This window comes from Bemisia tabaci, chromosome 6 (assembly GCF_918797505.1).
Source record: "Bemisia tabaci chromosome 6, PGI_BMITA_v3".
Classification (NCBI taxonomy): domain Eukaryota; kingdom Metazoa; phylum Arthropoda; class Insecta; order Hemiptera; family Aleyrodidae; genus Bemisia; species Bemisia tabaci.
The window spans coordinates 50,604,160-50,630,121 of NC_092798.1; the positions used below are offsets into that span (position 1 = coordinate 50,604,160).

Sequence of the window (25,962 nt, forward strand, 5' to 3'; positions counted from 1 at the left end):
GAAAATTTCATAAATTCTAGAAGAAATATTTTGGCAAAATCTATCCGAAGAAAGTTTTAAAATGAAAGTTAAAGAAAAATTTAGTCCAGTTTTTGCCCTCAAATTTTGTAAAATTTACATAAAATGTGAAGACATTAGTGTGACAGTCTAAAGCAAGAACATTTTATCTTAAGCGGAATCTCCTCTTCCTCTCCAGACATTTTCTCTTGAGAGACAGTCCAATTCCTTTTTTGAATTTTTTTTCAATATGAGCTCTCCAAGTTATAGCGAGTACCAAAAGCTGAACTTTGGCGACTTTCAGCATCCAACTCTAATTGAGACTACAACTCCAGACACATGATATATTTGATGTTGTCTCGTGGCAAAATGTTACCGACATTTCAAAATCAGGGTTCTCTTAACTCTCATGGGGCAAACTTATTTTTCCCAATTTTTAGTAGACTCTTAGCACTGATGTCTTCATTTAAAATACGAGTTTACATTAAAACCTTTTCGAACTCTAAAATTTGTTTACTGCACTGTGAATCAAAGAAGGTGTATGACTCAGTTGCAATATTAAACTGCGTATGAGCAGTAATATTTTCTTGACTAATCGAATGGAGGATTCATAAAAAGTGCACAAGTACAAGTTCACACAAAATTTTCAAAAGGCTACTTAGTACGTACGTTTTAAGAGGATTTTGAATCTACTTTATTTTCAACTGAACAGGACAAATTTCTTGCTAAAATCTTAATAATTAACACTACTGAAGAAGGTCTAGATTAAAGCGGAGCTGTTCAAATACACTGTAAACGTTACTTTAACAGAATGGCTTGAGTAAAGTCAATGATACCAGAACATTGGGTGCTTACATTAATGCTTACGATGAAGATTTAAAAATCATACTAAATTCTAATGAAACTTTTTGACAGAAATGTCTTCATTACTGGGTGCCTTTGAAGAGAAAGTTATAAGAAATGAAAATGAAAGATTTGCTAGAAATATAAGCTTTTATTAGAACTATCAAGTTGCCCAAAATACATATATCTTTTTAAATTTGCTTTTCTTTAGTTTCTTTCATCGGGTATGTATGCTGCTTATCAGATACATATCTTAGATTGTAAACAGTACTTGGTTGCTAGGGTGCTGAGAGGATTGTTTTGAGCTGGGAATGTGATAGGGTGGCCAATCAATTTTAGTGGTGTTTGCAACTGTTATATCTCATAATCTGTGTTCAATTTTCTAAAAGAGTTTACTCCTCTTTAAAGTGAGCACACATTCCTAATGATAACGAATGTCACATTAACAAATGCTTTTGTTGTCCGAAACATTGTTTGAAGTCATAACAATTCAGAGCAATGTAGGATCCTTGAATGATTTTCACAACAGCGTTCTGAGATTTTGCACATAGTTCTTTGAAAACAGTAAATTTAATAAATAAATTTAATAAGTAAATTTAATTAAATTGTTGTACATTGAAACTTGGAGAAAATGCCACAAAAACCACCACCAAGAAAACCACCCCCTGTTACTACTCAAAAATCGGTAAGTAAAGATAAATTATTTGTCAAATTTTGTTGTTTTCTAATTAATTAATGCATCCAACAGGTAAGTATTCCATTATTACAAAAAGCTGCGACCAACTCTCTGATCAAATTTCTTCCTCAAAAAACTATCTGAAAGGCTTAAATTTTGAAAGAAGCATTGGTAGATATTTACCAAGCAAAAACCATTCGACGGTGCAAGTCGGCAATCACTTAACTCGTTTGCCGTGTCTGAAAATCTCCGCAACTATGTTATTTTTTTAAAGGAGAACAAATGGACATGATTCCTTGAAGTTTTTGCAGAATTTTCCTCGCACATAGAAGGAAAATCACGGAAGTTTTAAAGAATTACCGTTGAGTAGTTTTCCAATTAAAAAATAAAGTATGACCAGAAGTCTGCAACGTCGCAAACCGAGTTATGTGATTGCCGACTTTCACCGTCAATATAGTTTTTTAATTGTTTGATCTTATAAATTCACTCATTGACTTAAGAAGCATTGTTAATTGTCTTCAGGAAAAGCATTATAGAACTATTTGAACCTGCAATAAAGGATTTTAGGTATAAATCAGAATTGAATATTATGATGTTGCCAACATGTCATCTGTCCTGCTCAATCATAGCAAAGGTTCAACGTACAACCTTCGACGGAAAAATTCAGTTGCATTCTTTTACCTTTATTCTGTAGATTCTGTCAGAATTCTCTTTTATTATGTCTTGTATTACGGATTTAAACTTTGCTCTATCACTTCATTTCCACACAGGCATCGCGATTAAGATCAATAAAATCACCTGTAAAAGTAAAATCATCTTATCAGCTGCGAGAACCAGGTGGCGAGGAAAGTGATCCATGGCTGAAAGGGAAGAGTTTGTTGAAACCTGATGATCAGCTGGATTTAAGCGAGAAGGTAACTCTGTTTCGTTCATTGCATATTTTATTTCTGAAATTGTTTCCAATTTCTTCAAAGAAACTTGAATACTAGAATTTCCTCTCAAAAAGCAGCTATGTTTATTAATTGTAGGTATATATCCACATACTTTAGTCGGTTACTCAATTTTCAGAAGAAGAAAAAAAACATTTAATGGTTTACCATTTGGTTTCAAAAATTTCTGTTCCAGTCTTATTTTTGAAGGGGAGTTAGCCAAAAATATTTCTTGAAATTTTCATAGAATATTCTGCAAAATAGAGAAGAAAATAAATTTTTCGAGAGGTGTAACGATTACTTTGTTTTTTGTCCATTAAAAAATAGTGTGTATAGAATCTGGAAACAAGGAGGTTGGTGGTTTAAAATAAAAAGGAAAATCACTGACCAAATACATAATGCTGAAAAATTATATTTTATTTAAGTAAGTGATTTCTTAAACATAGACAGAATTTGAAGCTGAATTATGATGTATCTACTTAAAAATATTAGATTTTAATTTTTATTTGAAATTTACATGCAATTCTAGGAATTACAAGAGGAAATCACAAGATCTCTCGTAGTAAAGAATCCATTAATTCATAGTGATTGGGTTGAGTATAGTTACAAAGATAGAGCATTCATCAGCTGCGAGCCGCAGCCTAATTTCATCACTGTTCAAGAGCTTGAGTCGAAAGTAATCCATGTTGAGTCACCAGAAGCCGCGGACCAGTTACATGGTCGTTCCATGCCAGGCAAGTAATGTTTTCTTAAATTGATGGCATCTTTGTAATTTAACAGCTTTCCATGATTAAAGGTGTTCAAGTTAAAAACACAAGGCATTTCTTACGTCTCAAGATCTTGATGAATTTTCTTATGAAGAATTTGACTAGTTGTTTGCACAAATAGAGTTGATTGGACAAAATGTTACATTTGTTTGTTATTGACCAAAAACTAGGTTGATAAATATTTTCTAAAATCTTTCTTTCATTGGTTGTAGATTCGTTTTCCAAAAAGACTAGATTCTAGACCTACTAGCTTCAAATATGTCGAATTTTCATAAACTAGAATTTTTTCCCAGAATAAAAGATTAAGACTCAATTGATGCTTACTCAATTCATATGAGTAGGTACAGAAAAAGATAACTAAACTCAGTTTCAATTAGGAGGATTCAGACTTTTTTACATTATCTGAGTGGGGTACGTCAATAGAAATTATCATTGAATTCAATGGCTAAGTTGAAAAGTGCATACCTCAGATTATGACGCTGCAAGTCTCTCATATGGTTTTTTAAAGGGAAAACTAGCCATCAGTTTCTTTTCAAATTGTCTATGAATTTCCTTCATTCTATCTAAAAAATTAGAAAATTGCAAGAAAGTATCTCTGTTATTTTCCTTTAGGAAAAAAACTATCGGAGATTTTTTAACATTGCATCGCGGTGCGCATCTTTTGCATTCAGTAATCGATTGTCGACTGGCATTGTTGAAATCCATTTTCTATAAAGTATTTTAACTTCCAATAATCTCATAAGAAAAATCCTAAGACACATTCAGACAGTCTTTTTACAGAAACACCTCAAGTTGCTCCTGTAGCAAAATCGGAGGATTTTAAGAATGAAATCGAAGAGGAACCTATCAAGGAAGATGAAGAAGCAGACGAGGAGAAAGATGAAGAGGATGATGATAAATTCAATGAAAAACGAGAGGCTGATTCAGAGATGCAAAGTAATGGTGCTTCCGAAGGTCAAAAAAAGAAATTAACCAACCAATTCAATTTCAGTGACCGTGCAGCTCTTACTTCAGTTTATCCTACTAGGGTGAGCATGTACTTCTGCCTAAGAGTGTTTGGAAACATTATACTTGAATAAAATAAAAACTGTCATGGAAAAAGTTATGGAACAACCATGAGCACAAGAGGCAATATTTGCAATTGAAATTTTATTTATTAAGTACTGTTGTTGATTAAAAAATTGTATACTTGAAAAACACTTCTTCCTGTAACTTTATTCTACTAAACTTCATTATTGCTTTTCTTATTCATTTCGCTGTTAAAAACCGGGTGCATTGGCAGCCGCTGCTTGAGTTGAAATTTTTACGATAATTTCGATGGAGCAGCACAATTATGAAGTTGGAATTTCCTACATTTCCCTGACTTTTCAATGAAAATTTACTGTATTTTTGAGATTACCTACTTGGGCTTGCGATTTCCTGACGAATATAATTCTTACAGGAAATAGGAACTCAGACCATTCCGCCTCCACGAAATACACTGAATGAATATGTTACCCAATGGATAATTTACGACACATACCAGCAAGATTACGAAGCACAACAAAGAGAAAAAGAGAAAGAGCGTGTTTCAAAAATGACTTCACAAGTTAAGAAAGAAGAGCCACGGAAGAAGTCGTCGAAAGGTGGCATGGATCCTACCATGGTCCGTTTACTACAAGCAGCCAAAATTATAGAGAGAATGGTGAATCAGAATTTGTACGATGAAATCTCCCAAGGTAGGAACCGAGGTTTTTTACCCTGGTACAGTTATGTTTTTGCTTGCATTGCACCAAACCGAGTTTGTTCATACTAATGACCAAAATTTCAGAGCTAATAACATATTCCATCAAAAATAAATTAAAGGAGTTTGAGTTGCTTGATCTGAGGTTGCTTTGGGAGTTGGGTTTGCATTTTTTTCCAAAATAAAAAACCTACATTTTCACCCCATCTGACCGAAAATAGCATTCCTGAAAAATTTGATCTCTTTTCATGTGAGTGGTCCTCCCTAATAAATCATGCCGTTCAGAATGCCAGATTGAATCTTCGATAACAACATTTTGAATTAGATTTCAGGTACTATGAAGATCCATCAGATGAGTTTCGAGATGGGCAAGGAACTCTCCTCCCATTATGGAAATTTTCATACGAGAAGACAAAAAAGTTGGCTGTTACAGATTTAAGGTGGAGCCCTCGTTACTATGATTTGTTTGGTGCAACGTTTGGATCGTGTAAGAATCTACTTTTTTTTAATACTTATGGCAAGAACCTGTCTGCTACTCCTTTTCTTCGTATTCTGAAAAGTTCTTTGAATATATAATTTCAAGTTACATACCTAATCTATTCTAATAATCTTTTTGAAAGTTGAAAATTATCTATCAGTCTCTGTGAGGATAATTTTCCCAGACAAAGCACAATTATGTGGAGATGAGCCATGACACAAGGCACAGAGAGATTTATGTTGAGCCCAAGAGCATATGTACGCCGCTGCTCAGACGTTTCAGGGCTGAGGACCCTGGGAAGGTTTAGGCAAATAAGGTTAGATCTGTATTGGATCGTTTCACGACCATGCAATAGCATTCACTTGAGTGGCTAGTGAGGGAGCGGAACTCCAACGAGTCTTAGCCATTGGAGCTTTTCTCCACTCTGTTTCAGTTCTAGCCTGACGACAGAACTGACACATGCTAAGAGAGATGGATCCATCCTTTTTCATGCTGAGAACATTTTTTTCTGAATGATCATCAAACAGCTATAAATAATGAACGGAAAACGTGCTGTGAACCACTCTTAATTGAAGTGCTGGGTGCAAAAAGGGCTTTTCTTGGTTTTAGTGTTTTATAATCTTTGCTAACGTTTCATCCATTATAATTAAGGCGAATGCATGGAATTCGTTGAGACTTATACTGAATTTTTTAATGATTTTACAATGCTGAAAATGAAAAATTACAGAGAATTTCCCTAAAAGTTTCCTCTCTAAAATATAAATTAGTAGTAGAGATTCTGAGACACCGTAACCAAAAAATGTCCTTTCTGCACCCAACACCTCTATTTCCTCGTAAGGCCCTGTTCAATATCTCCATCTTTCTGCGATGTTGAGGAACACTCGCAGAGACCCCCTGATCATCATGAAACGAAGGGGAAATTCCTCTTTACCATTGTTTTTGAGTAGTTTCTTACATACTGTAAAGTATCAGACGTACTATAGTTTCAATTATTCAAGGAAACAAAACATTATTCTTAGAAATAAATTCAGTTAAATATTTTATCAGTTAATTTCGAAATGAAGGCAACAGAGGGATACGTTTGTCTCTTCACTCTCAAGAACCCATCGTTCCCTGAGTATATAAACTATTGTGACTCTGGGGCAATGTGCCTTGATATTCACTCCAGCCGATCCAACTTCATTGTCGTTGGGAGATACGATGGCTCTGTGGCAGTGTACAATGCTCATCTACCAATCAAAGAAGCTCAGTTTGAAAGTAATTCAGTTACTAACAAACATGGAGGCATAGTTTGGCAGGTAAGATCTTTCGATTCGTCATTAGATCTTTTATCCTCATCTTGAAGCTATTTTCACCAAAAAAGACGAAGTTTAACTGATAGACCCAAGACCACTGCGTGAGATCGGCAAACCCTCATCAGAATTACTTGGGACCCTATTTCAAGTATTAATACCCGATACATTTTTTCCCAGTTGTACGACAAATGAAACTAATTTTAAATGCAACAGTTCCGCCATTTAAGTTCCAATTTTTCAGAGAGTGTCGATAGTCATTGATAAAGTCTTCATGATGATGCTATTGTGTATAAAGACGCTCTTAAAAATTACTATACATCTGCAAGACATATCAACGCATTTATTGGAACGGTTCCTTCAGAGTAAAAATCATTCTTTTGTAAAACTATGTGCTCAAGAGATCAACTTCTTCGAAAAAATTCAAAAGCTGTTCCCCTAAAGACCATACAGTGTACACAGTAGCAAACACTATGAGAAGGATCCACGCACATATAAGTTAGATCTGCACAAGAGAAGTTGAAAAATGACTTGACCCAATGAGAGATTATCTGTTTTTTTAAAGTTTTTACCACAATGTTTTTAAAGATAAAGATTGCAATTTTCTCATGACTTTATTTTAAGAATCAAGCAGACTGAGCAGCTAAAACTATGACCCGCTAAATTTTGGTCAATCAGGATCTGCCGCTGTTGGCTAAAGTCCGTTTGCTTTTGGCCAGCGACATAGATATTTCTTCATTAATCATTTGAAAGACCAAGCGAGTCCTTGAAGAGTGGCGTTATCAGAGTTACTCTGGATACTTCCTTCTCTTCAACTAACCTCCTAGATATCCAGATATTTGACTGAATGGTTTTCAATTTTTTCAGGTGTGTTGGGGACCAGATTTGATAGATGGGGATCTTAATTTTTTTTCCGTCTCAGCTGATGGCAAAGTATGCAGCTGGATAGTAATGCAAAATGAATTATCGCAAACACTTGTCATCCATTTACTTCTGAATATAGATCCAATAGCTGGGCCTAATGGAAATCAAATGAATCTGGTCGGTAAGTTTGATTTTTGAGACGATTTTTCTTTATCTAGGTACTCTACGATGGAAGCTGTTCAGTTGATTCTTTTCACACGTCAAAAGTTTTATGATAATTTTTTTTGTTCTTTATAAAACTTTAAATTAATGCAATTTGCAGGCTGTGGTGCTTGGGTCATTTTCCTATAGAGATGATTCGCATTTTCCTGTTATTTCACCATTAAAAATCATTCTCATCAGCAAAATTCAGTTTAAAAAGCATTTAGGTAGCTGAATGTTTAATTTTACTGTTTCAGAGAAAAATAGTTAATATAGTAATAAAGGATTATTTCATACCTAAATCGGTATTTCTACCTTTTTCTAATTTAATGATTATCTCCAGGACATGACGTTGGACAAGGATTCACAATTTCACCAAGCTGTAGTGCATACACTTTTTCAGATGCATGGAATTTAAAACTGCGACTCACAAAATTGGGATTCGAACCTAGAGACTGTGACTGAAACAAACAAATCTAGATTATTTTTTGGCGGATACAATTTTTCAATAGAAATGGAGGAGCCTCTTGCCTCTTAATGACTGAAGTTAAATGCACACCATTCAGCGATATTTTCAAAATTCCTCTGTTTTCCTTTCGTAGGTTGCGGAACAGCGATTTCATTTCACCCGGAAAATCCAGAAATATTTCTGGTAGGCACTGAGGAAGGCAACATCTATAAGTGCAGTACAGCGTATGCATCGTTATATCTCTTCACTTACGAAGCTCATCATATGCCTGTTTATCGCATTGAATACAATAAATACTCTCCTGATATTTTCATCTCGTGTGGCGCAGATTGGAGAGTGAAAATTTGGGAAGACGGGAGAGAGTAAGTGAGCTACAATATTTTAATATTTCAAACACATTCTTTACAGCGTTGCTTTAAATGCCTTCAGCTCACAGTCAAAAATTGGTTTCTTTCTCAATTCAGTGAAAATTTGGGAAGACGGGAGAGAGTAAGTGAGCTATAATATTTTAATATTTCAAACACATTCTTTACAGCGTTGCTTTAAATGCCCTCAGCTCACAGTCAAAAATTGGTTTCTTTCTCAATTTTTTATGAAAGTATTTTATGGCTCTTAAGAGATCAATCGTAGTCTCATAAAATAAAGCTTCCTGAATTTCAAGTAGGATTTGGCAAGAATTCCAATGTGAAGCTCACAGTGAAATATTTCACATTAAAAATTTAAAGCGTATTACTGAAAAACTGTACCCTACTAAACAACACCTCGACGCAAAATGTGGCGAGTAATTTTAATGATGAGATTCTTGATGAACTGCATGATGAGTTTAGAGATTAGTTTCAGAAGTATATTAGTTTTTTTGTCTACACTATTATTGGAAAACTAATTTTTGAGACCAGTTTAGTGGCCACATCATTTGATACTCGATTGATTCAACAGTTAGGTTCAAAATAAATGGCTTGCATTAATTTTATACATTATGCCCCACTTTTCAGAGTAGTAACAAATAAGGCCATTGGACTTTACTTTTACTATGAATTGTGAAAATTTGGTAATTTGGCATTAAAGTTTTGGTCTTTTTTCCAGTGAGCCACTCTTTGTCTTCGATCTTGGCTGCTCCGTTGGTGACGTGAAATGGGCGCCTTACTCAAGTACAGTATTTGCTGCTGTGACTGAAGATTGCAGGATTCATGTGTTCGACCTGAATGTTAATAAGTACCGGGGAATCTGTGTGCAAAATGTTGTTGCCAAAAATCGATTTAAATTGTCTCGTCTAGCATTCAACTGGTACTTGCCTGTGATTATTATTGGAGACGACAAGTAAGATCTTTTTGTTTTGAGCCAAATTTAACGCTAATATTTCTACATATCATCGGTGAGCCTCCTAAACCACGTAACTCGTTTGAGGGGTTTAAAAATCTCTGCTTCAATTTCATTTTTTTAAAGGAGAACAAATCAACCTCATTCCTTGAAGTTTTCACAGAATTTTCTTTGCACGGAGTAAAAAGTTATGGGAGTTTTTGAGTTTCAAGATTTGACATTGAGTAATTCTCCATTTAAAATAGAAAGTATTACAGGAAGTCTTCAATGTCGCTAATCAAGATTCGTGATTTGGGAGTTTCACCGTGGACGTGAAATTTTTTGTGAAAAATGGATGTAGCTATTGTCTAAGGTAACAAAGGACCTTCTGCCTGCACCTGTAAAACTTGGACAATTCATTACTTTAAAATTAAAAATACACGAAAAACAGGAGAATGCATTTTAGTGCCTTGTAAACTTCTTTTATTCACGATTGTGTAATTGTTAATTAAATTAGATTTAGAAAAAATACAGGTATTAAACTCTTACTAGCCACGATCAAGTCAAAAAACTCTTTAGATTAAAATTCTTTTCCAATAGACGATGATTAATAAAGCTGAAACGGCTGTTGTCAAAATCGAATTAAATTCTTGATCCTTCAAACAGGAATTAGATGCTGCATGATTGAAGTTATGTGAAATGTGATTTCAGGGCTACCGAATAAAAGTGATAGCTGAATGGCTGTATTTCACGTTTCGTACCTAAACTACAACAACGCTTTAAAATTTTCATACATCCTTTCTTTTTAGATGGGAAATAAATCAACATGATAGTGAGAAATTTCCCAAAAATAACTATGGAATATCGAGGACAAAATCGGAGAAAATTTAAAGCCATAATGTTGATTTAATTTCCCTCTAAAAAATAAAAAAAACATGAAAACTTTGAGATACCACAGGTGATGCAAGTAGTTGTGAAGCTGAGCCATTATATATGCAGCCTATGTAGGAAGAAGATCCTAGCCTTATATTAAGTTAATTTTCTATAAATTTGAGGAATTTTTAATGCTTTTTATGAGCAAATATTTCCTGTATTATTCCATTTCAAAACCACAGGTAAAATGAACCGCGTGCGTTTAGCAGAAAGGAACCAAGCCACATCAGCTATTGCCAAATTTAACCAGGTAATTTAATTTTGAGAGAACGTTGGTGCGGATTCCTTTGAAAATTTCAAGGAATTTGCTTCGTATCATGCAGAAAATTCACTGAAAGTTTCACAAAAATCCGTACAACCTTTCTCATGTAAAAAATGAGTTGCCCAGATAAATTTGGCAACAGCTAATGTGGCTTGGTTCCTTTCTGCTAAACGCGGTCCAAATAAGATTAGGATACAAAAAATAGTTTCTCTCTCGAGATTTGAACTCTTCAGAGAGAAAAATCAATGTGGATTAGCTTATGACTGCTTTATCATATCATACATTTAAAATGATGATCTGTCTTTCATTTTCACCAGAGGGTTTATCACAACTGTGAAGCTGTCGCCTAATCTACGTGTGAAAGCAAAGCCACCCAAGAAGAACATTCAGATGGACCAACGCATTCTGGAGCAGCTCAAGTTGGAGAAACTTCTAGCACTCGTTCGAGAGCCAACGGCGTCATCCAACGTTATTGATGCAGAACAAAGTGAAACTTCAAAATAGTGCAATTCAAATTAAAAGAAGAAACTTACATGAAGGTGTTCAAGTAAATCAAACAAATGTCAACAACTTCTACAGGCAATACATTTGAGTTACCAGTCCTAAAGTTAAAATGATTGCTCGCAGTCTATCAAAATAAATTTTTCTCTCATAAGTACCATAATATGAATTCTGCAATGAGAAGAAGTCAGCTTAAAATATTTATAAGTATAGACGGTTACCATGTCCACTGTAAAATTGATGTGATAACAATGAAGTTAGGTGAATAAAGAGTATTTTAATGTTTTACGTGAGTATTTCAATTTCATTCTATACATAAATTACATCCACAGTGAAAAATAAATCAACGATGAGGAAAAAAATTTGATTATAAAAGAATCATACTTGGATGAAGTTAAGCAAAATAGCAAAAACATCTATATTCTGGGGTTTCCAAATCTCATCTTCTACTTTAATTTCTTGGGAGGGAACCAACCAAAATTTTAGCTTAAAATTTAGTTGAAGTAACTTTCGTATGGGCAAAAAAAATCGCAACAATTTTCGAGAGGGGATATTGATTGGTTTCCTTCCAAATATTAAAAAAGGTGATGAGATTTTGAAACACTGCAATGTAGATATGGCTATTTTTCTTAAGACTCTCATTAGTGCCAAACTGCAAAACCACTTACTTTCATTACAATGTTTTAAAATTTCTGCTTAAGATTTATTTTTTAAAGAGAAACGAGCCAACTTCATAGCTTAGTATTTATACAGAATAATTTTCTGCTGATAGAAAAGAAAAATCAAGAGAGTTTTTAATAAATTACAACGGCTAGTTTTCTTGAGAAAAAACTAAGTGTGACAGGAAGTCTGCAACGTCGCAAACAGAGAATCATGATCTCCCACTTTGGCCACTGATACACCATACTTTTAAAAAAGTGACCTCAATGCCAAAAAAAAAAAAAAAATGACAAATTGATACTGTTGGATGGATCTATTTGATAAACATTTTGAAACAAGAAATATCTAGAAAAGTTCAATCAGACCATGAATTCAGCTTTACAATGTGCAGTTTGGACCTGGAGGATTGTTTTGCAAAAAAGCTTACAAAATATTTCATCTGTCTTTTTCATAGCTAAAAACTATTTGATTTAAATGTAACTTTATGTCCTCCATTGGCACAAAAATGAACTAAACCACTCATGATTGATTTTCAAGATACTCTGGAGTATGTTTTCCATCCATGACTCAAAAACTGAATTTTTGACAAAGATCATTTTTCTGGAAATTTTGCTATGTGTGTTGAGATCTCCGGAATTAAAATGTTCTTTAAGGGGAAAAATTAGTCGCAATTTCCTCATTAGTCTGAAAATGTCCTCATTTTCAAAAAATTTCTTCACTCAGCGAAAAGGTCAAAATATTTAAAAATCAGTGTATTCTACGGTTCCTTTTGGATTTTTACCAAACAAAAAGAATTTTCATTAAACAATTTCTTTACACTACCACTAACAGAGGCTTGTGCATTAGTGCACTTTATGTACTCCTGCTTCTCTTGATCAACCTGATAACGTTTTCATCAAATACACTTTTGAGCATAAAGTGTGCCTTATGGAGGACAAAAATATAAAACAACCAAGTCTTTCTCTCTCTCAAATGAATTTGAAGATTTAATAATATTACTTTTGATTAGTTGGTTTTGGAACATGGTGACAAGCTGCTGACTAAGTAAACATATTAATCAGCGACTCTTTTAGCATTAACTTATTAATCAATTATGAACGGCAAGAAAATGTTTCATCCAAAGTTAATTCAAGTTAACCAGTTTTCCTTCATCTTCAGGTATTGGGAAAAGCCAATTTTGAAGGATTGGGATAAGCAGGCTTGTTAATAGCATCGGCTCCAAATTTGAAAGCTAGAAATTCCCTTATATTATTTGGTGCAGAGACTACTTCACCTAAAAATGGTATGGATGCCAAAGGTTTCAGGAATGTTTCTGGGAACTCTTTGTCTTGGACATGGCTCTTAAACCAAGAATTTTTGGTCATGGTACCATTTTTAGAGTAAAATGGAAAAATATCTACATGCATGTGATTTACAGAGCTGTATTGGACGCGATAAAAATCTCCCTCAACAGCTTTTTCCCATAAATAACCTTTTTCATCTATTGTTGGTCTCTCGACGGCATTTCTTAACCAACTGTTTCTATGAAGATCCTCTAAGTAAATTCCTATGTCTACATCATAGTCCCATGGAATAATATCGCCAGAACGAAACGCTCCAAGCAGACTACCTCCCTCCAACCAATACCGGACTCCAGAGTTTTTCAACTCATGAAAAACATGCAGAGCAGTTTTTCTGAGAGCATCCAAGCAACAAGGTGGAGTCCACTTTCCAGCAAAAAGATAAGATGGCATATCTTCGATAACGGTTCCAAAACACCGCGGAGTATCCTTACGACAGCCATACCATTTAGTGTTACCTTTCTCATTAATGACTTTCTTGATTCCCATTGTTTTGAAGAATTCGATCCTTCGTTTCAGATCAAGCTGGTTCTTTTTCCACTGATTATGTTGACTTGTAAACAATGGTTTTCCGTCCATTACATGATGCTTGGGATGCATGACTATCTGGAAAGAGAGAGTGTGATGAATGTTAGGGAGATAGAATTGACATTCAATCTGGTGCTTATTTTAAGTTAGAAGAAGATTGTACCTAAACAATTGTGCCAGCATACCTCAAAGAGCTAGCTTCAAAATCAGTTACTGTTGTAGCAATGACTTTGGAAAAGCAATTTTTAAAAAAATATTAAAAAAACTGTTAACTACGTTGTCTTTTCTAGGAAACCCTTTTTGCCTATTTTTTGAAGTAAAATTGAACTCTTTGTGAAATTTACATCAAAGTCTATTTGAAAAAATTACTAATTTTTTCAGCATTTCTTTACATTTTTTCAAATTTTTTTAGTGTTGAAAAAGTAAGCAAAGTTGATATTTGAAGAGTTTACATTAAAACTTAGTAGCATTAATTTTACTTTAAAAAATACCTGAAAAAAGGTTTCCCAAAACAAACATTCTAACAGTTTTTTTTAAGAGTTGCCTTTTTAAAATTTTCAAGCTTTTTAAAAGTTTTTTTGACAGTTGTTGCTACTAAAGGGTGGGCATATGAAAAGGGAGAATGAAGTTACAAGTTATAGGGAGTGTGAAGAGGGTGATCCTCTTTCCCCCCATGCTTAATCTGTTTGTATTTGAAAAGTCAAGTAAAATTTTGAAACAAAAAACAGATGTACAGGGTTTCAAGACAAAGCCGTCTGAGGGTATACTTGGTGAACAATCTTAGCACCTGAGAACATTTTGGTACTTTTAAATTTTTTAGGCTCACTTGTATTGTAAGCTTTCTTGTAATTTTTTAACTTGGAGCACAGTTTCTTTGAACCTATAAAAAATATTTCCAAACTCATTCATTCATAATATTTTTCAATAGGCACAGTAATTAATCTGCACATTATCGAGAGCCTCAGGTTTGCATGTGCAAACTTAAAGACCCCAGCTGCACACTTAGGATTAAATTCATTGAAAATATGCGATAAATCTGAGCTACTTTTAGATTTTTTGTAGAGATCTTGAATGAATATTACAAAATACAGAGCTATAGCTCAGACTTGCGTTACAGGCCCACAGTTTTAAGTTTGATGAGAGCCTTGAAAGCTCTCGTTAGCAAAGCAAATCCAACATATTGGAGAAGAGAATTCAAACTTACTGTAAAGTTTAAAGCAGACATCTGCACATATAAAGCCTCCGGGAAAGGTTGCATGAAAGGATCAGATAACTTCATCAGAGCCGTCTTCCTAGCTAGCAGTAAATGTTTCCCATGTAATATGTTGCAGACATTCTTCTGCTTTGGGTAGCTCAATTGTAGGAACCATTCTCGAATATTGACATTTGCATGTAGACAGTCTGAGCCTTCAGTGCTTTTGTATCTTAGGGCTAAAAAATCAATACTGCGTCGTTCAAGATACTCTAACATTTCTTCCAGGATCCCATGCTCAGGCAATTCTGTTGAGTCTGGAACTAGAAATATGAATTCAGAATCGATTGCTTGCAGTGGATATTGAGATGCAAAGTCTTTGTGGAAAGCTGGTGCTCTATTTACCAAAACACAATTACTGCTGCAATTTTTCAAACTGATTGGTGGATAAATAATATCATCAGATATAATGAAAATTTTACGAGATGGGTGACTGACAGCTATCGAGGATATTGTTGCTTCTAGATCGTGTTCAAACTGTTCAAATTCTCTGATGATAAAAGAGTAATCGGCAGGACCGCTCGGTTTCCAAACCACGTAAAAGAGACTAAGATTTAGAAGCACGATGACAGGTGTCAATAGTCTTCTGAATTTAAAGCGCATATCAACTTTGAGAGCTTTGGAGTCATCAGATGAGTCATTTCACATGAAAGATGCTACTAATGTCAGCGGCGAGCAATGATCGTGATTTGAATTTTCTTATCTATTTGCACCATTATTTTGAAAATCCGTTGATCATTAGAGGAGAAAAACAAATCTTGATTTATGAAAAGGCAACTTGAGCTGACAATCTGATCACTGAAGGTACTACACGCGATCACTCAAATATGGATTATGTTAGTACAGAGCGTCTTCGCAGAGCCGAAAATAAGAGGAGAATGCTCATGAAGATTGAAATTTGTGGGTAATAAAACTTGAACTTTCTTAAATACTTAGACTTTTGAACACTTCACTTTGGAGCCAGCATTGCTGTTTGTTTACAAACAAACGGGAGAAAACATGGTGAAGTTGTGCCAACGCTTGCACACAAGATACACTGCATGACAATCCTGTTGCTGAGAGGATCAAGACCAAAATAAGTATACTACCATGAAAAATCATTATTATTTTTAAAAATAGAATATTAAAAGAGGCGTGGAATTATTAAATAATTTCTTACTTCAGAATAGTCTCTGGAATAGTCGATGGGGATAAATGAGAGGGGTTTTTAACTTGGAGAGTATTGAAGGGTGAAGAGGGGGAAAAAGAGGGGGATGTCTGATAGCAAGGGGAACGCAAACGGTGAGCAAGTAACAAATCATTACGTTCGCCATTTTGTAAGTAGTGGTGACGTAGTGCTGGTTCATTCATAGCTTCAAGCACGGAGTGAGTCATCTGTCGAAGGAATTTTGACGAAGCTCGGATACTTTCATGTGCCGAACTTGCACGATTGCACCTAGCCTCGTACTTTTCTCCCACCACCCATCGTTACTCATTATTCTCTCATTCCACCATCCTCTCCTCCCTACCCCAAAACATCCTGTCCTGGAGAAGAACAGCACGAACAGCGGTATTCGGCGGACGCTTCGCCTGTTGATAGTGCGTTTAAACCCGTGAAGTGCGTGATTCGAATTGTTACCGTTCAACGCTTTGATACCTTCCGATCCACAGCTTTCAATCGCAGTATTTCATTCTCATCATGGCTGAGGAACAAGAGAAGAAAGTCGAGGGTGGTAAACCCGAGGAAGCCGCAGTCAAAACCGAAGAAAGCACTGATAAAACTCCCGAGGAGCCAGCCAAAGAAATGAGGGCCATTGTTCTGACTGGTTTTGGCGGCTTGAAATACGTGAAAGCGGCCAAAAAACCCGAGCCCACCGTTGCTGAAGGCGAAATCCTGATCAGGGTGAAGTCATGGTGAGTCGAATCTCCTCTTTTTTAAAATCCTTCACCGCTTCAGTGAGTGACACTACTTCCATATGCTAGTAACTACTCGATTCCATTCATTTCCTTTGTCGTTGGGACTCGATCCTAAGTGATCGTTCATCAAAGCATGCCGCTATCCTTCCCAATTTTCGCGTAAACTTTGTCTACTTTTCCAATTTCTCTTCTAATCACTGTCATTCTCATTATCACCGCCTCAGTAAATCTGGATACCTTCTACCTAGACAGTTCCAGAAGCATCACAACTTTAGTTTTAACGTTTGAATCCCCATCAACTTTCATTTATCAACGTCTCCATGCACTGTGGACTGTTCTTGCGTTTTCTCAATAATTTTAATTTCTAGGAAAAGCCGATATTTTATTTTCATCTGTTCACAAACATATGTTACGAACGGCATTGTTCTGCGCCGGTCCAGAGGGCCTCGCCTATCAACAGGTGAGGAAGCCGATTCTGTCCCTCGCGCTCAGAGAGTCGCGTTTTGTTTGTTCTTATCCTGACCACAGATAAGGATTCCCGGTTATCCTTTCCTGTCACGCAAGGGGAAAAGGAACGCTTGCTAGCCGTGTTTTGATTTATCACAGGGGAGAAAAAAGGGCGATTTTGAGATCGGGGTCTTCCTGTCTGTTTTCAACCGCGGCAGGACGCCATTGTGCGGTTATGCAACACTCTTTCCTTTCTGGAATTTTTCCCCTCTGTACCCTGGGATGCTGGCACCCTCAGCTGTTGGTTGGTCCAGCGGCCAATCAAGTCGACCATCTCTTCTATTATGTTATCTTGAGGAGACTTGTTCTCTATCCGAGCATGCATTAATTTTTCCAAGTTTTTGTAACTGCCTTTCCTCGTCGGCTTTCCTGAATTTCGTGCCGAAGTTGCGCATTTCGTCTCGGCGGGAGGGGTAAGGTAATTATTTCGTGACTTCGCCGAGCCTGGAAGGATTTTCTCAGCCGGAGTTCATTATTCGGTTAGTGGAAAGAGTTGGGTCGATTTTCGTGGGATCGGAATTTTTGACCCGCGAATATCCTCTCTCTTGACGGCTCCTCCCTCCCCATCTCACTTTTTTTTGGCTTTGCCTATGGGTATGGGAGTAAGGAGTAAGGCTCTTACAAGGCGCGTGTGAGTCATGGCTAAAAAAGGTTGCCACTCCGCACACTGATCGTTGAATTTTTGCCTCTGGGTTTTCGCGCAGCCGGTCGTCCTCTCGTTATCATCGTCTGATAAAGCTGGGGAAACTCGATGAATCCTGTTGTTTGCAGTCAACATTTCTGCCGCGGAAGATAGGAAGAAAAAGACAAAAAAATTGACATTTTTTGGAGAATATTTCAAGTTTTATGCAGACGTTAAATTAAATTTTTCAATTCAATTTTTTTTTTGGGCAGAACTTCAGAATCCGACTCCTCCCGACTGATAAAATTGCACGCTGTATTTCCTTCCATTTTCCTTTTTTTATCGTCGAAAAATTCCATTTTAGGCGAATTTTAGTTCAATTCCCGCAGATTGTATATTCCTTCCAAAAAGTATTATTTACGTAATCTACTGAAAATCTAGGTAAATCTCCTCACGCGGACAGGCTGGTTTGCAACCTGAAAAACCTAGAGGAGTGTCATGGAATTTAAAATTCCTTGATCGCAGAATTGTTTGAAATCTCTAACTTTTACTTTCGGGTTTAAAAAAAACCGGAGAAATTTTATTTTTTCATTTTGAAAATCTTTGAATTATAGGGATCTGAAAATTTTTAGTTTATTTTAATCTCTGATTATCCGAGAACTTTTTACATTTTGGAAATTGAAATCGTGAAATCATCTGTGTTTTATTTTTGGGAAAGCATCAGCATGCCAGCGGCACCTTTAGTTAGTGATTAGGTGCCTCAAACATTTGATTAAAACCTTGGGGTTTAGATCTCCCCTCCCTTCCTTACTATCTTCTATCTCGTCTCTGGTTCAGTATATCTGCCGTCAGTATAATCCGGAAAACCCGTAAAATATCAGGAAATTCGATGTCGTCAGGAAAATCGGCCGTATGGATTGGGAAATTCTGAAGGCACCAAGCATTTTTCAAGCGTTTGCGCCAATTCATCGAGTATATCCTTTAGGCAAATCAGCCAAGTGTCAATTTATTCGTACCAAAAATCAGGGATATTCATCTAAAATGCGAGAAAAAATCGGAAAAATCCAAACTGAAATTTTATCAGACATCCTGCGGGAGGAGAACGCCTGCATCGTCGGGCCATAAACTGAAATTATTGCTAAATTTTCGGGAGGTGTTCACGTGAGAAAGAGCGCAATTTTATTTCAACAATGTTCTCCTTTGATTTCCGGCGGATTTTTATTCTAGCCGGTCGCGGTCCTAGGCGAAGCCGTTAGCCGATCCATTCGAGTCATTCTCGCTTGCGTGTTATCTCTCTGCTTATCGTATCGCATTGTTTTTATGAACTGCAACATATCTGTCTCTCGTCGTTCTGCCACCACTGGCGACAAGTTTATTTCGCCTCGTTGAATGGGAGATCCTCGTCTGCACGGCGACTATCAAGTCTGATGTACAGGGTGATCCAAAAGTCCCTGCAATCCCCAAGGTCCTTAAGGTCCTTGACCCTTTCCACAGTGGCCCCTTCAAAATTTCGAGGGTCTCCAAAAGTCGTTTTCTTGGACCTATGAGCACTCACGAGACTTCGAGTCTTAATCTCAATTCAAACAATAGTTACCGGGTTAGTGCTAGTTGTTTACGAATTCTGGATCACCCTGTATTATGGATACTTTCGTTTTTGAACATCTTCTGCTCAGTGCAGAGAAATCTCTGATGCATACATTTTTCATTCTTTTCGAGGTATTTTCCATGAACAAGTAGCCCCGTGTTAATTTCCATAAGGACCCTAGAATGTGGGCACCAGGCTGATCAGCCAATCGGAGACAACTCGTATAACGCAAAAGTAGGGGGTGCCACTCTTCCTGCAATTGGATTACATTTTGCAATTTGGAACTATAAATTCTAGCCCGGTTTAAAAACAACGTATGTGACATTAGTTTCCCTATGCACTTAAGTGTTTTTTCAGGTAAGCCAGAATTTATAGTTCCAAATTGCAAAATGCAGTCCAATTCAAATTGCTGTTCTTGTTTTCTCTTTGGGATCCAATCGTTTTTTTGATTTTGCGTCACAGCCCGAATCTCAAAATCAGTTTGGCTTGTTGAACGCCATTTCACGCTGAAACCCCTCGAGAAGTCAGAACATTAGAAATTCAAGGAAAAGGTCACCCTGTCGATTCTCATTCTACTCCTCGCGGGTGCACCCAATCGAACAAATGCGTCTATGCATCAATCCAATGCATTATTTTGAAATCACGCGGAAAGGATGGGGGGAGGGGAGGGGGGCAGCAATATTCTTAACAGTCCGCGTGAAAGAGGTCTTTATTTTATCACTTGTTTACGCCGCTGACTTGTGAAATTCTACAGTTGGTTATGAGCCCCTCAGGCTATCATAACTTGGCCGCTCGTGCTGTTTACCGAGACCACGAGTCCTTTGTACTGCCGTGCTAAGGAAAAACGCCGTATAACCTTCAGGCGTTGCCAAATTTCTTTTGATAAAACACGAATTTCCTGGTAAACTTGTGAAAATTTTCCTGCCAATTTTTCAGATTATTTTGTGCGCAATCTCACCTGAAGTCCCTGAAAATTTCAAGGGTTAATATTCATAACGTTTCGCTGAAATAATCGTTTTATCGGAGGAAATTTGGCAACTCTCGAATGTTCATACGGCGTTCTTCCTTAGCACCGGTCGTGCGCCGCACTGTAATAGCGGTTTCAGAAGGTAATCCACACCCCAGGGGGCATTAAGGACATCTCGATGAATATATTAGTCTCGACTCTGTTATGTTGTCCGTTTATTTTTCATTTTATTTTTTCAATTAATCGCGAAAAGTCGTGATCATTGACCAAGCGACAATGCGATATCAATTTTGCATTTGAATTCTCAATAGGAGAAACTGACGATCGTGACGCCAGGCTGTACCGTAAGTTTCGAAAGCGCGGAAGAAACGCGAGTGTCCCTGAAGATTCGCATTTTCGAACTTTCGGTGAGACTTGACGGAAAAATTTTCTTGTATCAATTATCTTGGAAAGTCCGATTTTTTTCTCGAATTTACCCGTCAAACTTCGATTTTCTGAAAAATGGAATCGATTTGATCGATTGCTAGGAAGTAGCCTTTTTATTTCGTGACGTCATTTCATTAACAGGGTAGGAATTGGACCGCGTTAAGGAAAAGGAACCAAGCCTTATCAGCTTTCGCCAAATGGGCAATCTAGTGTTTCACATGGAAACGATTGTGCGGATTTTTGTGCCGCCAGTGAATTTTCGGCGCAGTACGAAGCAAATTCCTTAACATTTTTACAGGAATCTGCCTGAACGTTCGCTTGTCGCAGATTAAAATGCCCAGTTTTTGGCAATAGCTAATGTGGATTGGTTTCTTTCTGCTAAACGCGGGCCATGTGCTCCAAGCCTCCGCAGTTTTCCGATACGCGCTCCTTAAAAAAAGAAGAGAGAGAGAAAAAAAAACCTACAGATACAGACTGGGAAACGTAGAAAGCTTTCCTCGCCGACATAGGCAATGAGTTCGAGGCGGCTGAGCACTTGTTTCTCGATTGCCATACTTGAATCATGAAATGATGAATCATTCAATCTCGAATAGTTCCGTTTCCGTCGAGGCCGCGTAGTAGTGGATTCATTCACAAAAAGTTGACTCATTGATGAACTTGGGTCTCCCGTGCGTAAATATATGCTGAGAGGCATGTCAAGCACCGGCTCGCGTCGCGTCGGTGTGTCAACTTCCTCATCGGCCCCACACAGTGGAACGAAGTTGCGGATCCAGTAGCTTGACAACTTTGTTTTCCGTGTATTTGAACCCATGGAAATGTATCCATTCTCACAGGGGCCAGCAACTTCGACAGGAATCGATTATTCAGTACAGGTTTAAATGGGAAGAACTCATTGTTGCCAATCTGCCGGATCCGCACCTGGTAGAACGAGCCATTGGGACAGCCGGCTAATTATTGAATTTTTAGATAAAGTTAAGTGGAAGCGGGCGGTTGCCATGAACAATTGAGGTCAGTAATAGGTTAACCAACGACAACCCAAGAGAGACCCTATAGTTAGTCCATCTTTTACCCCCTGAGTCTGTAACAACCACACTGGGAAAAAAAACACAATGGATCTAGAGTCCGAACTCCTGAAAACATTGACAAGAAAAAATACTCTTGATTCAATCGGATTTTTGTTTGAATCCAAACTAAATCCGCTTAAATTCAGAGGCTTGGTTCTTGATTTAAGCTAGATTCTGATTGAATTAAGAGTACTTTTTTTTGTCGATGTTTTTAAGAGTCTGGACTCCAGATCCAATGTGTTCTTTTTTCCCAGTGCACCCGTTTTTACCCTTAGAACATTTCTGACTGGACTTTTTTCCAACTTTTCAGCGGAAAATAACACTAATATGTTGAGATGCGCGCTCGAATTCTTCATGAAGTGATCTTGAAACGACTTTGTCGCACTTGCCGTTCTTAGATCAGATAAGCTAGGCGCGCAGCCCTCATTCGGACAGCAACGTATTGTCTTACAGTTTAATAATTGAAGCATTATTCGTGAAATCGGCAATGTCGCGCTGAATATTAGTTTCAGTTTACTTCATCAGTACATTAGGCAACGCTGGAATTAAGTTACGCTGTTAGCGTAACAAGCAATGTGCCCTTAGTTAGTTTCAAATGCGACCAACAGTATGCCAGTTTCATCTCAACTCCTGGATGCAACTATTCGAACTCCTAGGATGTCCGTGTTGCATACCTACTAAAGTGAATGCGTTTTGACCGTCCTGGCACTCACCACTCCACCCGCGATGCGGCGCGAACGGTGGACCTTTCTGCGAGGATCCAAAATGGTCGAACGCTTTCAATTCTTTGTTTGTACTTCGTAGATATTTCTCAGACGCGAATACTTGCATACAGGCGTAGGGCGGGAGTATCTTTAGCGCTTCAATTTTGATATCGCGATGTGCTGAGCATGATTTGTAGAGCAACTATTCGTGTTCAAGAGATGTCTTTGGAGTATAAATGAAGAATTGAAAGCACGCCGTTGTTCTAGATCCTCGCAGTAAAGCCCGCCCCCGACGAAACGAGCCTTTCAGAGAGGTTGGACATGCGATTTTCGACAGAAAATGCAAATTTTTATGTTAACTTATTCACATTCAAAACTGTATGGGGTGCCTCTTTCAAGGATATTTTATGAATCAATCACTGAAATCACTTCTAAAACATCAAAATCAGTATTAACAACGATTTGAGCTTTCAGTGGTTCCACATTTTGTCGGGTTCCTCTATTTGACTCGATCAGCGTTGCTGGTGAGGCAGTTAGTGACCGATGTCAAGACGCCTTCTTTTCCGTGCGTATGCAACACGGACATCCACAGAGCCCGAATAGTTGCATCCCGGCGTTATAGTAAAATTCATTTAGTATCCGTCGCTCGAGACACTAACTAAAGTTTCGATTGTTTATATTACACTTTAACTTAATTCCAGCGTTGCCTGTTGTGTCGATTAAGTAAATCACCACTGATTTCTATCGCGGCGTTGTCAATTTTCCGAGGAATGTATTATTTAAATGCATTGCAATGTTGCCGGCCCTCAAAATCTCCTAAAAGTTGGTATCCGAGCATGATATGCAAAGTTTCCTCTAACCTTCTTGTGTTTGTCGTCTTTCGTTTAGATTTTTTTAGTTTCTTTCCTCTGGAAAATCTAATTTTAACGTTTTAATCAGTAATTTTTAAGGAACAATCGTGTTGAATCGCACGGAAATTGGAACGAAAAATGTTTGACTCGCTCCACTGTGCGGCCTCTCCCCACCAGGAAAACTAAGCCGATTATTTGTTTCTAGTCGTAAATATTTTTTCATCGCCCGTTTGAAATTCTAATAGCGCGCCTCAGTAGCAACGACTGGTGGAAGGCACTTTTCAAAAATTTCAAAAAGCGAAGCCCACACTGCAAAAAAAAACACATTGGATCTAGAGTCCAGACTCTTGAAAACATTGACAAGAAAAAGGACTCTTGATTCAAGCATATTTAAGCTTAAATCCAAAGGAAATCCGCTCAAAGTAAGAGGCTTGGTTCTTGATTTAAGCTTAAATCTGATTGAATCAAGAGTATTTTTTCTTGTCGATGTTTTTAAGAATCTGGACTCTAGATCCCATGTGTTTTTCTTTCCAGTGCAACCAAGGCTTGTTTTCGACTTTCATTTTTTTCAGCGCAGACAGACGCACGTCGTCGCGCCAATGGTGGGCTGAGCCGCGCAGCGGCTAGGTACCCTTGTTTACTAAAAATGCAGATTTTTTTGCTACTCGAGTTAAGTCTGGAAATTTCCACCTCGATCGCCGTCCAGTGCGGAGACGAGAAAAAAAGCCCCGTGGAGCCCAGTGGTCCACTTCTTCCATGCTAAGGGAAAACGTCTTATGAGCCTTCAGACGTTGCCAAAATTCCTCCGACAAATCACGAATTTTCTTGAATATATTGCGAGTATTTTCCCTCCAATTTTCTACAGAGGTTTATTCGTAATTTAATCTTAGGTGTCTGAGAATGTCAACGAAAAATGTTTTTAACTTCCCTGAGAAATAAGTATTTTCTGTGAATGAATTTGGCAACGTTGGAAGGTTCATCCGGCGTTTTTCCTTAGCGCGCGCGGGAGACTCGGACTGTCGCACAGTGGATCAAGACAATCAGAAAGGTCGGACATGGAATTTTTTACTAAAACTGCAAATTTTGATGATTATATCGTCACATTTTAAAGTCCAAGGACTGCTTTTGGAGGGAAATTTAACGAGGAAACCAATGGAGCCACTTTTAGAACCTCATAGTTTTGTATAAACTGAGTTATAAGCGTTTAAAGTTTCCAAAATGTGTCCAGGCTCTCCTATTGACTCGATCCACTGTGTGTCGGGAGCCGCCGATCAGCCAGGGCTGAAGCTTCTGTCCGTAAATCACGGACCGAATCAGGCGGATAGCCACGGGTTGTCCCGTGTCAATGAACCAATAAACGCGTTACGTAAGGATGGTCAGTCGGCCTTCACCTCCGAGACGGGAGACGGAGGAGCACGGAGACCCCTTGAAAGCGCGCTCGTTGGCGGAGAAAGTTCAACAACAAAAGCGATCGGTACACGCATCTCTAATCAACTTTGTTTCCACGCTCACCTTCATTTGAGCCATTGAAACGAATCCTTATCGATGATATGAGCACCGTCATTTTTCAGACGAGGAACGTGGCATCGTGAGATTATCGCAGCTCGGTAATGATTAATCGAGGGGATCGGACAGAGACAAGAGACCCTCCACTAGCGTCTTGGCCATGGTGGAAGCTTTTATTTTCGGGACTTCAGCATTCTACTCAGAGACAAGAGAGCAAGAGACCCTCCACTAGTATCTTGGCCATGGTGGAAGCTTGTACTTTCGGGACTTCAGCATTCTACTGTTGACTTACCTACATGGTTGATGTTCAACAACGTGTTGGCAGTTTCGTTTTGCGAACAAGCCGAAAATGGCCGACGTTTGGGAAAGTTGTTTGGCTCATGACGTCATCCGAAGCTCATCATCGACCATGTAGGTAAGTCAACAGCCGAAAATAGGGTGATGACTGTTGCTCCCTAATAATTGTCCATAAGGAATTGTTGAAACCCCGAAAGTAAAAGCTTCCACCTGTCGCTAGGAGGCCAGTGGAGGGTCTCTTGTCTCTGATTCTACTGTTGACTTACCTACATGGTTGATGTTTAACAACGTGTTGTCTGTTTCGTTTTGCAAACGAGCCGAAAACGGCCGAAGTTTGGGAAACTTTTTTGGCTCATGACGTCACCCGAAGCTCATCATCCACCATGTAGGTAGGTCAACAGCCGAAATTAGGGTGATGACTGTTGCTCCCTTGTAATTGTCCATAAAGAACTGTTGAATCCCCGAAAGCTTCCACCTGTCGCCAAGAGGCCAGTGGGGGGTCTCTTGTCTCTGGGATTGGAGGACA

General features: G+C 37.7%; 3 protein-coding genes across 6 annotated transcripts in view; 2 read left to right on the forward strand and 1 right to left on the reverse strand.

The window, feature by feature from the left end:
• Positions 1-82: 82 nt before the first annotated feature.
• Positions 83-12,185, forward strand: LOC109034729 (dynein intermediate chain 2, ciliary). Of its 2 annotated transcripts, XM_072301857.1 has the most exons (11): positions 83-1,525; positions 2,287-2,430; positions 2,975-3,179; positions 3,993-4,240; positions 4,654-4,930; positions 5,261-5,422; positions 6,461-6,711; positions 7,573-7,750; positions 8,373-8,601; positions 9,323-9,556; positions 11,048-12,185. In XM_072301857.1, the coding sequence occupies exons 1-11, from the start codon at positions 1,472-1,474 to the stop codon at positions 11,232-11,234; spliced, it is 2,169 nt and encodes a 722-aa protein (XP_072157958.1). In that variant the 5' UTR covers positions 83-1,471; the 3' UTR covers positions 11,235-12,185. The 2 variants fall into 2 exon arrangements, 1 of the variants encoding a protein (XP_072157958.1); XR_011900098.1 differs by lacking the exon at positions 11,048-12,185 and having other exon boundaries at positions 8,373-8,728; positions 9,323-9,490.
• Positions 11,238-16,188, reverse strand: LOC109034769 (ribitol 5-phosphate transferase FKRP). 2 transcript variants are annotated; one of them, XM_019048088.2, is made up of 3 exons: positions 14,964-16,188; positions 13,690-13,837; positions 11,238-11,402 (listed from the first exon to the last, which is right to left on the reverse strand). In XM_019048088.2, exons 1-3 carry the CDS (start codon positions 15,612-15,614, stop codon positions 11,380-11,382), a joined length of 822 nt encoding a protein of 273 aa, XP_018903633.2. In that variant the 5' UTR covers positions 15,615-16,188; the 3' UTR covers positions 11,238-11,379. The 2 variants fall into 2 exon arrangements, with proteins under 2 accessions (XP_018903633.2, XP_018903632.2); XM_019048087.2 differs by having other exon boundaries at positions 11,292-13,837; positions 14,964-16,186.
• A 325-nt stretch (positions 16,189-16,513) lies between these two features.
• The window catches only part of LOC109034745 (synaptic vesicle membrane protein VAT-1 homolog-like), a 62,550-nt gene continuing 53,101 nt past the window's right edge, over positions 16,514-25,962 (forward strand). Inside the window, exon 1 of one of the 2 annotated variants that reach the window (XM_019048043.2) lies at positions 16,514-16,904. In XM_019048043.2, the coding sequence (XP_018903588.1) occupies positions 16,690-16,904 (215 nt within the window). In that variant the 5' untranslated portion in view covers positions 16,514-16,689. The remainder of the gene's footprint in view (positions 16,905-25,962) is intronic. The other variant, XM_019048044.2, reaches the window with a different exon arrangement.